Source organism: Trichoderma aggressivum (genome assembly GCF_033847375.1).
Source record: "Trichoderma aggressivum f. europaeum strain CBS 100526 chromosome Unknown scaffold_043, whole genome shotgun sequence".
In the NCBI taxonomy this organism is placed as follows: Eukaryota; Fungi; Ascomycota; class Sordariomycetes; order Hypocreales; family Hypocreaceae; genus Trichoderma; species Trichoderma aggressivum.
This window is the reverse complement of record NW_026946409.1, coordinates 224362-237310: the sequence shown is the minus strand read 5'-3', so window position 1 is coordinate 237310 and position 12949 is coordinate 224362. Positions and strand designations below refer to the sequence as shown.

General features: G+C 53.0%; 2 protein-coding genes across 2 annotated transcripts; one reads left to right on the top strand and one right to left on the bottom strand.

The window, feature by feature from the left end:
* Window positions 1-588: 588 nt before the first annotated feature.
* Window positions 589-4374, bottom strand: Triagg1_8634 (uncharacterized protein; the record flags this gene model as incomplete). The annotated part of the gene is made up of 1 exon (XM_062903502.1): window positions 589-4374. One exon carries the CDS (start codon window positions 4372-4374, stop codon window positions 589-591), a length of 3786 nt encoding a protein of 1261 aa, XP_062752444.1.
* A 5156-nt stretch (window positions 4375-9530) lies between these two features.
* Triagg1_8633 (uncharacterized protein) lies at window positions 9531-12103 on the top strand (the record flags this gene model as incomplete). Its single annotated transcript, XM_062903501.1, has 5 exons — window positions 9531-10514; window positions 10571-10706; window positions 10784-10983; window positions 11044-11184; window positions 11249-12103. The coding sequence occupies 5 exons, from the start codon at window positions 9531-9533 to the stop codon at window positions 12101-12103; spliced, it is 2316 nt and encodes a 771-aa protein (XP_062752443.1).
* Window positions 12104-12949: the final 846 nt, after the last annotated feature.

Below are 12949 nucleotides of genomic sequence, written 5' to 3'. Positions count from 1 at the left end.
TACCAAAGAAATTCCCAACATGAATAAAACAGGCCGCAGCAACATAGCCAAGTGCCAAGTCAGCCATGACACCAGAGCCATGTCTCCCGATGGGGGGTATACCGGTAATGTCTCTTTGCTTTATCCAGATCGAAACCTCTCTTTTTTTTGAATGATAATTATGATTGTTCCTGCCGTGGAGCAGATACGTGTAAAAAAAAACGTGCCAAAAGTAATTTCTGCTATCTTTCTTTTTCATATACCGTCTTGAAATTTCGACCAAATTAACCAGTGCATAAATAGTCCCGTGTTTCAAAATCATGCCAATTACCGAAAAAAAAGAAGAAGAAGATACGCTGTATCAAGATGTCGAGCCTCGCCAACGCCAGTTGAGTTTAGGTCATATAAAAGGTAAATAGCACGCCATATATGCCGCTCGTAAAGAAATCCAAATATGAAGAAGAGGTCGGTGGGGAGAGAATGTGTTTGAGAAGAAGATGAGATATAAAAGGGAACTAGGGAGTTGCCGTTACTTGAACGTGATAATAAATGAGTTTTGCATCGTTTGTTGCTGTTTTTTTCTTCTTTGGCTTGAAACTGCCCCAAGGACTAGCCACCCATCTTGCGGAATCCCTCGACGCCAAGCAGCGGCACTTCAACTTCACTCAGCGAGCCAATGCCCTCGTCGCGGCGGCGCTCAACAAAGTTGTTGCACTCCGCTATCACGAGACTCCACTCGGACAACGCACGTCCCGAGTAGACCAAGTTCTTGACAAACGCGCCAGCGGGCTTTACAGCCTCTGGCTTGGACTCTCCCTGCCTTTCTTCGTTCGGCGTCAGGTGGACGATGGGGGAAGGAAGAAGCCTGGATTCACTGGGCGTTGAGGCGCCGCTATTTGTCTCGGAGCCGCCGCTAGTAGGCGGAAATTCTTCTGGTATTACCCCGCCGCTGAGAGATAACTTGCGACGAGATTCTGTGACTGGCGAACTAAGCGGGCTTGCATTCCTTGCTGCTTGCACCAAGCCACCCTGTGAACTGCCAGAAAACTTCCTCGTGGGTATCATGAGTGGGGGGAGGGTCGGGCCACCCCCACGTTTTGCCTGGAAGCCAAGCCTGGCCTGGGCCGGTGTAGGGAGTCTGGGGCGTGCGAGAATGCGGTCTATCGGAGACGGCTGCTGGTTGGGCTGCGGCCAGCCCAGAACAAACTTGAAGGTAAACTTGGGCTCTTCAAAGACCGGGTTCGAGCCATCAGAGTCCACGCTCTTGTCGGATTTGGCCGTCCTGGGTGGGCTGGCAGAAGCGTTCTGTCGCGCCCGAGAGTTTGCAACCTCGCGGCGGGCATTCTGAAGTCCGTCGTCTGTAGATGGTGAGTCCGTGGTGGTTTTGGTGGTAGGAGAGGCCGTTGAGCCGAATGTTAGTAGCTTGAAAAAAGACCACTTTTTCTTGGGGTCATTCTTAGCCAGAAGGCTTGCGTCGGCGCTGCTGTCGCTGGTAGGCGAAACTATGCTTGACGCCTTGGTGAAGGTATCAAATGTCACAAATAGGCCCGGCTGGGGTACACTGATTTCCTGACGTATGATGATGAATCGCTTTCCCAGCGTAGGCGACATTGGTTCCGTGGCGGGACCTGGTTGGCCAGCTTCCTCGGCAGCCTGCTGAAGATATAGATAATGCGACCAAACGCTCTTGAGCCTCTTTGAAACCAGCGCGAATATTTCCCTATACATACTAATTAGCCCTTGATTCTGTTGCAAAATATTTACTGGTAGGATTCTTTCGACTTGCATGTCTGTGTCATTCTGGCTACCCTGGTCGCGACAGATTCTCCAGCAGAGAAGACGCATGTAATACGCTCGCACCATCGGGCACCAGTTGTTGAAGAAAGCGTTAAAGGTTTCTTCAGTCAACAGCCAGTCGCGGCACACCATCATCTTCTGCTCGGGGTCTTTGGCGATGGCATCCCATATCGTAAAAATGAAGGAAATCATTCGAATTTCTGAAAGAGTGTTGAGCGATGTCAAGGCCAGTTTGCAAACCTCGACCCAAAAAGGCCAGTCAATATAACATGTTGGGTGTTCAGCCGTCTCAGCCCGATGGTAGATGAGGATAACCTCCTCCAATAAGTCACACAGCGTCGAGCACGCGGTGCTGTTGTATCTAGAAGTCCTGCTCGCAGCAGCTTTCAACAGCGCAGAGAAGGCTTCGGCGAATGTATGTCTCGCCCCCGGATACAGAGAGGCACTATCTGACAAAATGTCTTTTAACAACACGACCAGTCTATTTTCCGCCATGCTCTTCATCATGTTGTTTGGTGGCATAGGCATTTGCAAGGCTGCTGCTTCAGCTCCCCGAGCCGAGTTAGCCAAGGCAGAGCCTTGAGGCTCAAAGGTAGCCTGGCGGTGGATGGTGCCATCCAGAATCGACAAGAGTTGTGCGTGAACAAGAACGAATGCAGGCGAGTGTGCCTTTTCAGTCAAAGAGAGGCCCTCAGGCATAAATTGGTCGGACAATATGTGAAAGTGTCTGCAAAAGATGAAGAGAAGATCAGTATCGCGACCTTTCCACCGCATCACCCAGGGTCCCGTCCATGGCACTCTCGCCACAAGCAAAGGCATCTTTGGGATGCGTTTCAGAGTGCTCCACATTCCTCGAGGCGAAGACCAAGCCAAGGAACTCAACCTCGGTGGGAATGAGGCTGTAATTTCCCCGTCAACCGGCGCACTGCTGCTGCTGCGACCCAGGCCCATGCTTTCGGCGACACGGCGAATCAGGTCAGGCGTCAGCCCCCAAAGCCTCACCAAGATATCAGACACGCCAGGTGCGAAGAAGAAGGCGTATGCGCACGTCTTGCCGGCGAACTCGATCAAGCTTGGGGGCACGTGGCGGAGAGACATCTTTTCGACGACAAAGGCCATCTGCCTCACCAAGTTGGACACAAACATGGTCCTAATGTTGTGCTCAGCCGACTCTGCCAGCATGGCGGATTGGTTTGAGCTCTGCGACGAGTTGGATGAGTTGGTGGACGACCTCGGCCGCGTCCGGTCTTGAGGGGACCGCTCCGACAAGGGCATAAAGTAAGACGTCGCCTGGCGCCACTCCAGCCGCATCATGATGGTGGTTGCCGTCTCGAAGAGCAGCTGCCGGTCAAGGCCCGGGACCGGCTGTTGGTGTTGCACCTCGAGCATGTCGAGGACGCCGCCCCACCACTTGTTGAGGATGGAAGCCCTGCAGTCGACATCTTCGGGCCGCAGACCGCCAAGTGACTGCTGGCTGGTGGTGCTCTTGAGAAAGGGCAGAAACAGGGACTGGATCAGAGCGCACTGCTGGGCAACGGCCTTTGAGGCGAAGCCGCGAAACTCGACGTCCAAATTCTTGAACTGCGACCACAGGGGATCGGGCATGCGCGCTGGCATTTCGCTCGACGACTCATCGGTGGTGAGCGCCGTGGAGTTGGTCTCTGCAGAAGAGGTGGACTGCGAGACATGCGTGTCGATGCTGCTGGAGCCCGGCTGAGCCAAGCTGGTGGCAGACGAGGCGCAGCTAAAATCGGAGCCAATGCTGTCACTTGTTTTAGACAACGTGGACGCGGGTTTTTGCTTGATCCTGGAGAAGTAGCTGGTGGCACGAGCGAAACCCTTTGTCGCGGGCTTAGCACCCGAGTCAACTAAGCGGGTTTGGCTCGTCTGATTGGTCGTAACATCCTGGATGCTGGCCGTCACAGCCCGTTTCAGCTGGTAGCGGTTCGACTTCGCTTCCTGCTTCACGCTCGTCGCGGCTGGGGCGTCTGGTTGGGTTTTGGGCAGCGAGCGCGACGACGGAATCCACGACCTCTTGGTGAAGCTGGCAAAGCTCGCAGACGTGGATTGGGAGCGGTCGCGGGCCGCCCGGCGAGCTGCCTCGTCGCTGTCCATGGGCACTTCGTTTGCTGTAGCGGGCCGCCGTGGTTCGTCGAACGGGGGAGCGGTGTCCTCGTCGTCCTCGTACTGGGTATCGCGGATGGTGGTCAAGCTGCGCAGCCACGAGCGAGGCCCATCGTTGGAGGAGGCCGCAGATTTTGTGCGTAGATGTTGCAAGGTTGTCGGTGGAGAAGGGGGTTTGGGGTCGACATATTCGGAGGAGAGAGTAGAAGGGGGCAGCTTGGCCTCTAGAGCGAGCGGAAGAGAGATGTCGAGCTTGAGGTCCAAGTCGGAGCTGAAGGAGGGTATTTCAAATGTCGCGATCTCGGCCAGGCCCTTCATATCCAAGGCTGTATGGTCGGTCGAGATGGGTTGGCCAAGTGAGGGCGACTTGGCTCGCGATGGCAGTGACGGAAGATCGGGAGAAGAGTGGGATCGTCGAGAGAAAGAGAGGGAGGAGATTTCGACGGCCGGGGCCATGATTGCCGTTCCACTCATTGCATGACCAGCACCTTGGCGGTTTCTGGTCCTGATGCTGGTTCAGATGTTGGCCGCAGGATCCGACGAGTTCCGCAAGACGCTGTCGCCTTCCAAAGCGCCTGTATCGACCCGTAAAATCTGCCCGAATTAATTCAACATTCCTTTTGAGCGAGTGTCTGGATGGAAGCAGCGGTTTGGAGCGCAGAATGGGAGAGAGAGTGCCAGACTCAAGGCCGCATGAGAAGCGAGGGGGGGGCCTGCAGGGTTGTGATGCAACGAGATTGAAAGCCGGTGCTAAGGAGGCGAAAAAAAAATACTGCAAATCACGATAACGATAGACAAGCAAGGCTTCCTGGAACGGTCTGCAACCGCATCGAGAGAATTGCCACGGCAGCCTGGCCGATTGGGAAAAGAAAATGCCGAGTCGTCGATATACAAGGCCAAGGCACAAAGGGAGCTGCACAGAAGGCCTGCCGATTGCGCCCAGGGGAGCGGAATGACGGAGACGGGCAGATTGGATGCGGCTGCCGGTGGCGTCGGCTAGTGAGCAAATCCCTACAGCGCCAATGGGGGAGTTTTTTTTCTTCTTGTTGTTTTTGGCGAGATGCCCGGACGTGGAATTGGATTAATTAATTAAATACAGTAGGTGTGCGAACTCCATTCAGGGGATCGGGCCTTGCACTAGAGCTCTTTTGAGTCTCTTTGCCAGCGCCAGCACCAGCGCTAAGCTTGACGACTTTTGAATCAATAGTTGAGATCATCACGCTTCCAAGGACAAAGCTGCCCTGGGCGCTTACAGGGACGTGAAGCATTCAATCGTGTACAGTACAGTAGCACGCAGGTTACTTGAACAGGAAGCGCCACGGCGAATCGATGCGTCCAAGGCGCTCAATGCTCCGTCTTGGCCGTTTTCGCGCCAATTCCGGGCTGCATTGACGACGAATCCGGGCGAAGCGAGGCCTGATTTCTCTACATACTGTACTTCCCTGTCGCCCGCTCTCGATCAACACAACGCAGCCAGCGACAAAATGGTAAAAAGGATAAAGGAAATAGGAAACAGGTAGGGGGGAAAAGGAGAATTCTACATTCGTTCGCAAGACGTTCCAAACGGTGGCTTCGTCTATTAGCGTAACTACCTAGCTGCCGTCCGCCAAGTCCATCCAAGCCATCAAATTTTAAGTCGCATCGCGAGTCTCCGGCCGTTGCCCACCTTGGTAAGTATCGAGAGCTAAGACAGCGGGTGAGCCGTGTCGCGATGGGCTGAGCTGGACAGATGTCGAGAAACGTAGACAAAGATGGAGACAGTTTGATCTTCAATGACTTCGGTTTCATGGACAAAGGCCATCCCGATGCGATACACTGTTGCATCGTCTTGACTGTCTCTCCGAGGTGCAGGGCAGACGGACGGCATCCGCGCCATGTCTTGGTTCACTGACTGCGCTCGTCCATATCCTGAGACATGGACGGTGAACAAGTGAACAACAATAACAACATCCAATATCCTCGTAGCATAACTTCCCCGCAAAAAAAGTGGCGCGACGGCCACGAATCACCAGTTCCGTCTGCGATGCAAAGGCATCATACGGTTGTCCGACTCCGACGACTCACATCAAACGCCCTACTGTTGCATGTTGCATCCTCCTGTAGGTGTGCCGTCATCCCAAGCATCAGCACTGCAGATCTCAACAGTACGTGTCTCTCCGCAACTTCATTCGCCACAGCCCCTATGAAAAAAGCGCAGATCAATTTCGTCACCTTGTTTAGCCAAAGGCATGTTGAATTCGCCCCTTATGAATGAATGCTACTGCGGCATGTGAGAAGACGCCGCAGATGCCGGGCATAAGATGAAAGATGAGACGAAAGAACAAAGATAGGTACCTTCTGTCCGCGGAATGGGCTACTGCACGGAGTACTCCGTACCTTGATACAGGTACGTGACTCGCACAGGCATGAGCTTTCGGAAGAAAAGAAGAGAAAAGACGGGAAACGGTTCCACAGCTATCGTGCCATAATTAGGGATGATTGAGTGTAATTAAATGCCCCATTAAAGGTACATGCAGTGAGATGCGTGAATGCGCCGCCCTGCAGTCGTCATAAATAGGTGCTCGATGAACTGTTTGGAACCCACGTGCATGTAGGTACTAACCCATGGTACTGTAATAAATGATTGAAGTTGACCACTTGGATTGTACGGAATACTCGTATGAGTGAGTGCTCCATTAGTAGGTAGGCCTACCGAGGGAGTAAGAGTTTAGAGTCAACATTCAATTGCGTTCATCTGCATAAACATGGAAGCTTTATCGCACTCGCATCACGGCATTACTCTGTGTGTGCGCCGTGCAACGCTCATTACTGTTATCAATCAAAATCACGCCGCATGCAAGCCCTGTTTCAGATCTCTGTTGTCTCACAGCTCAGCTCTCTTCCGCGCAGTTACGTCAATACGTATTGGCCATTGCTTCACAGCACATGAAATGAAAGACAGAGAGATAAGCAGGGCAGACACGGATCAAACTAGACACCCAAACTACCTGTGCTCGCACTTCGGACTTCAAACTATGGGGTACAAGAAACCAAGCTGAACCGCAAGAGGGGCTTGACCTGGAACAAGTGCGTCCGAAGAGTCCAGTCCGCGGAGTGGCCCAAACCTTTTGGCGATGGGGCTTGGTCGCAATAGCTGGGAGTAGTAGCTCTTGGCAAGCACAGGCGCGGCCTCTAAGATGACTATGGTTCAGAGGTTGCTTCCATGAGGTAGCATTAGGTGGCAAGGACTCGGACGAGCACTCGTAGTAGCGATGGAGCACGGAATAGGGTCGACGCCGCGCCGCTCTGGTATGGGGTTTCAGCGTGGTGAGGTGGCTGAAGACTTCGAACGATAGATCCGGCTTCAACTGGCTGCAGCACCACGGCTTTTCAGGAACTTCGGCCTTGTTTTTAGACCAGCATCAGGTAGCACCCGAGAGACCCATGCATCACAAACCATCAAGGTGTACAGCGTATGCACCGGGAGACTTCACAAGGCTCGCCGATTGTGCCTGTGAGTTGAGAATACGATACCCTCGACAGGAGAGCGACGATCTCTATCCTTGGCAGTGGTTCTGTGACCCTCGCACAAAGCAGCCAGCTGAAAGTAACTCGACGCACAATGCCACTACATCACAAAAATAAGATTTAAAATTTAAAAAAAGGAAAAGGGTAAAAAGCTGTCTCCCTAACGTCATGCACCATGCCCTTGGGGTTATCAAGACATCGGTGTTTGGTAATAGCAGGGAGAAAATTGATCTTGGCACGTTGAAAACATCCTTCAGCGATTCGAGCACCTGAAAAAGCTCGCTGCTGTACACACATATGCCGTCGTCTTATCAAAAGGTATCACAGTTCACGTTGACCTACCGTTGCTCCGCAAGGGCCATTTCAGCGCAGATTTGCATTGGGATGCTTCATCCCTGAGCAAGGCTCTACACGGCCCAGGTGGTAGACATGCACAGCAAGGGTGCATCCATGACAACAAGGTGAGCCCCCTAATGAGGGTTTTCGTCAATGGCGACGGGCGTAGCCCGCTTTTGCTTGTCGCTTCCTCGAGACGCAAAATGCATGTCGAGCTGAAAACAAAACGAGGTTTGGGCCAGCACGAAAAAAAATTCTTCTCGGGAGTTTATGGAGGGGCATTGTGATTACATAATGCGCTGGGGCCCGGCAATACTCCATCGGAAACTGACAGGAAATGTTTCCCATCTTGGTATACAAGGTATACGAGTACCTACAAGGAAGCCTGTAGATGTGTGTATTGGCGAGGATTCTCCTAGCTGTGCTGTCGTTTTATCCATTCTCTTTTCATACAGGCAGCAATTCCCATCTAACACGCCATTGAAGTCTCAACTTCTTATCCCAGAAAAGAATCTATGATCTGGAGGCTTTCCAGAAGCGCTGATCGGCACTACATATTTCCGAACAACGTAAGCAGATCAGCTTCTGCAGTCTCGATCTACAAACCACGGCGCCCCACCGCAATCTCGCTGAAGCTCAATTTCATCGTCGTCCCTTTGACTTCTTAACATGTGCTTGCATCGCCCGTCTCCGAGATTTCAATGCGAATCGATCCATTCAAATCGCCTCGAGGTCCCCGAGAGTCTCGGCATTTGACTTTTATCCAATCAGCCAATCAGCTCACCTCCATTTGGCGCGTTTCCTTTGGCTGCTGCTACCCCTGATCACCAGATGTCACCGGCACTTCCTCAGGATGTGGGCGTGACTTGCGCGTGAGAAGCTGAGGTCACTCTGGCAACCTTGAAGGGGGGGCAATCCAGGCGCAGTTTTTGCTTGGCATGACCGTGTCATCTCTGGCGCTCCCTAAAGTACTTGAAATCGGCCCATACTGTCCTGTGCCGCCTGGGAAGTGTGAGTGCAGTGCAGTGCAGCCCTAATGGGATCATATGGACGAAAAAGCAACACTGAAGCGAAACGTGCTGTAGAAACAACATGTCATTTGAAGCCGGCCAGGTACGACAGTAAGTCACCAGGCCACGATGGCCGCTGCACGGCTTCATGTACGGCATCCCTCCGCCAGGCGAGCAATCTTCAAAAGAAACAAGCCGCCTGTCGTCATTGGCGACGCCGGTCCACACTAGCTGCCCCCTTAGTGCCCCTTCCGGCCTGTTTGCGCCTGTGCAAACCGCTGCGATCCCTGCGATCCTGCCCCCCCAGCCCAGTAAAGTCGCCAGATCCCCGTTCTAGCACTCGCTGTAGCGTCAAGGTAGCTCCCCCAAGCTCCCGCAGCTCCACAGGCCGAATAATTTCAAGGTTGCTGAACTGTCGCCGTTCGTACAGTAGCCAAAGTTTTTGTTGCTGAAGCTCAACTCCCCAGAAGCACGAGGCGGCGCTTGGAATTTGCATCCGTCAAGGACAAGTCGGAAATCGCCGCTTGAAGCTGTTTCTGCGCATCTAATCCATCCGGGTGCGCGACCAGAGACCGACGGCTGATTCTTTGTTCAAGACGGGCGTCGTCGGTAAGCTGCAGGAATCGCAGAGGCCGCCAACTGGGGGACTCGGGAGTCGCAATCCAAACAAGCAATTTAACGCTGCCGACGGGGTAGAACTGCATTATCATTGCATTTCTCATTCGAACATTTATCCGTTCATCGCACATATCAGCACAATAACACAGCAGCACAAGCATGGCATCGCAACACGACAGCGATCTGGGCGATATCGACCCTCAAAACCCATACGCGTCGAGTAGCAAATGGCGTCACCAAGAGTCGACCAAATACGCCCGCCACGAGGCGCAACTCCAGGCGCGCGACGCTACGACAACTGACACGACCAATGCTCTGGCCAATTATCTCAATTCCACCCGGATTGAGCCTCAGGGCGACGGGCACTCGTCGGGAAACTACCAGCCCATCCACCTGGCGGCCAACAATGGCGAAGAGCCGGCCGTCGACCACCAACAGCATGAGGCGTCAGATGGCAGGGAGATTGTGTGCGGCCCTCTTCTCAACTATCGTCGAATGGACCAGGGCTACTGGTATGGCAGCGTTCTCGTTGTGACCAAGGGTGGCGGCAAGGAGGTGCTCTACCACCCCTCACTATCTTTGCGACAAGTTGGCGGACAAGGAGGAGAGGCCCGGATCGATGGTGAGCGTCTGTATTCCGACAAACGAAACACCTTTTGGGCATTCAGCATCTGCGTGCCGCTCGGGCCCAATGAGGCGAGTTACGAATATCAAGTGCCGCGGCTGCGGTTCTCCAGCAGCCACAAGCCGCAAATCAACCGCTTCTTCATCCCCGCCATAAACGAGTCGATGCGCATCATGTTCTACTCTTGCAATGGCTTCAGCGTCGGCACCGACGAGGAGGCCTGGAGCGGTCCGGCTTTGTGGAACGATGTCATGCGCAAGCATGAAGCTGCGCCTCTCCACGTCATGGTGGGAGGTGGTGACCAGATCTACAACGACGGCATCAGGGTCCACGGTCCCTTGCGCACTTGGACGGGCATCGGCAACCCCAAGAAGCGTCAAGAGTACCCTTTCCCAGAGAAGCTTCGTGCCGAGTGTGATGATTACTATCTCCAAAACTACCTCCGCTGGTATAATACGGAGCCTTTTTCGACGGCCAACGGCCAGATTCCCCAGATCAATATCTGGGATGACCACGATGTATGTGCCGTCGTGGATACCCCTCGGATAGAGCCCCAGGCTAATGCTTCGTACAGATCATTGACGGTTTCGGGTCATACGTTGATAAGTTCATGCAATGCGACGTTTTCCGCGGCATTGGTGGCACTGCCCACAAGTACTACATGCTCTTCCAGCACCATCTCCCTCCTCCGCCCTCCACGTACACATCCGGTAAGCTTCACTGCATGGTTTCAGATACACGGGAAATGTATAAATAAGCTGATGCTAATCAACTAATGCGTCGACAGATTTTGCCGATAACGACATCGATGGTACTCAAGGCATTGATCCAAATCAGCTGATTGACACGTATGTCGCACCTGGAAAGACCGAGCCGCAGTACATCGTCGGAACCAAGCCTGGACCCTATGTTGCGGAACATTCGTTTAACATCTACACCCGATTGGGTGCTCGTATTGCTCTTCTTGGCATCGATGCCCGAACTGAGGTGAGCAGTTACCTTTCGTGTGGATTCTATAGTGTCTACAGCGGCTAACCAGACTTTCAGCGCACTCGACACCAAGTCAATTATCCTGAAACCTATGACTTGATTTTCCAAAGAGCGCGCGAGGAGCTGAGCGCCGCCGCCAGATCTGGCCAGCCTATCAAGCATTTGATTCTGCTTCTCGGTATCCCGATTGCTTATCCTGTACGTCCGCTTCGTCCCTGTGCTTTACCACGGAGAACACGGTTGCTAATCAATTACATCACAGCGCTTGACCTGGCTAGAGAACATTCTTCGAAGCCCCCTTATCGGCCCCGTCAAGCTCCTCAACCGACGATTTGGTGTCGGCGGTGGCTTTTTCAACCACTTTGACGGAAGCGTAGATTTACTTGATGATCTCGATGATCACTACACGGCCAAGACACACAAGGTTGAGCGAGCCCAGCTGATTGTGGAGCTTCAAAAGCTCTCGGCCGAGTTCTCGGTGCGAACCACCATCCTAGGAGGCGACGTTCATCTGGCTGCGCTGGGTCGCTTCTACTCCAACCCCAAGCTCAAGGTCCCCGCCGAGGAAGACAGCAGGTACATGGTCAACGTCGTCTCGTCGGCCATTGTCAACAAGCCCCCGCCTCAAGCCGTGGCCAATCTCCTTGCACGACGAAACAAGATTCATCACATGAACTCTAAGACCGACGAAACGCTGCTGGATCTGTTTGACAAGGACCCGGGCAACTCCACAAAGACTGCCAGTCACAACAATTGCACGATGCCCAGCCGCAACTTTGCCATTCTGACAGAGAATTCCCCCGCTAATCAGACCAACGGATTTGTGCCCGAGGTGAACGGCGAGGCGCAGTCGTTCGTGGGACTCGACGGCCATTCGGAACTACACAAGGGAGAAGTCGGTTCTGGTTCGAAGCACAAGGCAGCCTCTGATGAGGCACACGGCCGAGGTCACGATGGTGGTCTGGACATTCGCATCAGCGTCGAGATTGATCAGCATGACCCCGAGGGTCGAACAGAGGGCTACGGCTTGACTGTGCCAGTGCTGACGTATCGCCCCAGGACCCAAGCGTCCTCGAGGGCCGTGTCTACTGCCACAAGCGTTCCAAGCCAGCAGTGAGGTCTACAATGGAGAGTCCAATTTTGTTGGCGTACGATGCATGGTACGCATTGTAGCGTTGATGATACGATACCCCGGGGCTTTCTGGCGAAGGAATGGGTCATGAGTTGATGAGCAGTCAAGAGTCGGGCATGACGCAATGATGGAAGATACCACCAAATTTGGTCTCGAGGGAATGTTTTGTTTTCGTGTCTTGTTCTTTTATTTTATTTTTCCAGGCTGGGGGTTGTATAGATACCTAATACTGTTCTGTTCGTTGCGAGTGTATGTTAGTCATTCGCTACTAAGGGGGCGAAGGACCTGAGTATGGTGTAAGTTATAGGTAGTGTTCAACTGAGATTGTTTTACCCCACGGCTAAGCGCAGATTGCGTGACAAATAGCTGCTCTTTCATGTGATGTTACTGTTACCAAACCCCAGCCGTTCCCAGCAGCGTATGAGTCGTGGAAACTCCAGTCCCTACTTACCATCAAATACAAGACGATGAACTCCCACATGCAGTCTAGCTCTACAAAAAAAAATGATTAAGCATGCTTCTTTTCTCTTTTTTTTTCTCCTTCTTTTTCTTCATAACGGCTCTCGACGGGATCCATTGGCCGACTTCGGTGCCCCAATCGTCCAATCCCCAAGAGGCTCGATACTTGGGCGAAGCCGTCACAAGTTGGCCGCCCCCACTGCCCCTCATCTCCAATCGCCTTTAACCCGCGATAAGCCGAGCCTCCAATACGCGATAGCCCAAAGATAAAAAGAAAGTTGGGGTAACAACGTCTTTGGATTCCCTTTCCGGGGTGAAACTCGACTTGTCGATTTACATCTTCTTTATTCTCTTGTTTGGAGTTTTTATCAT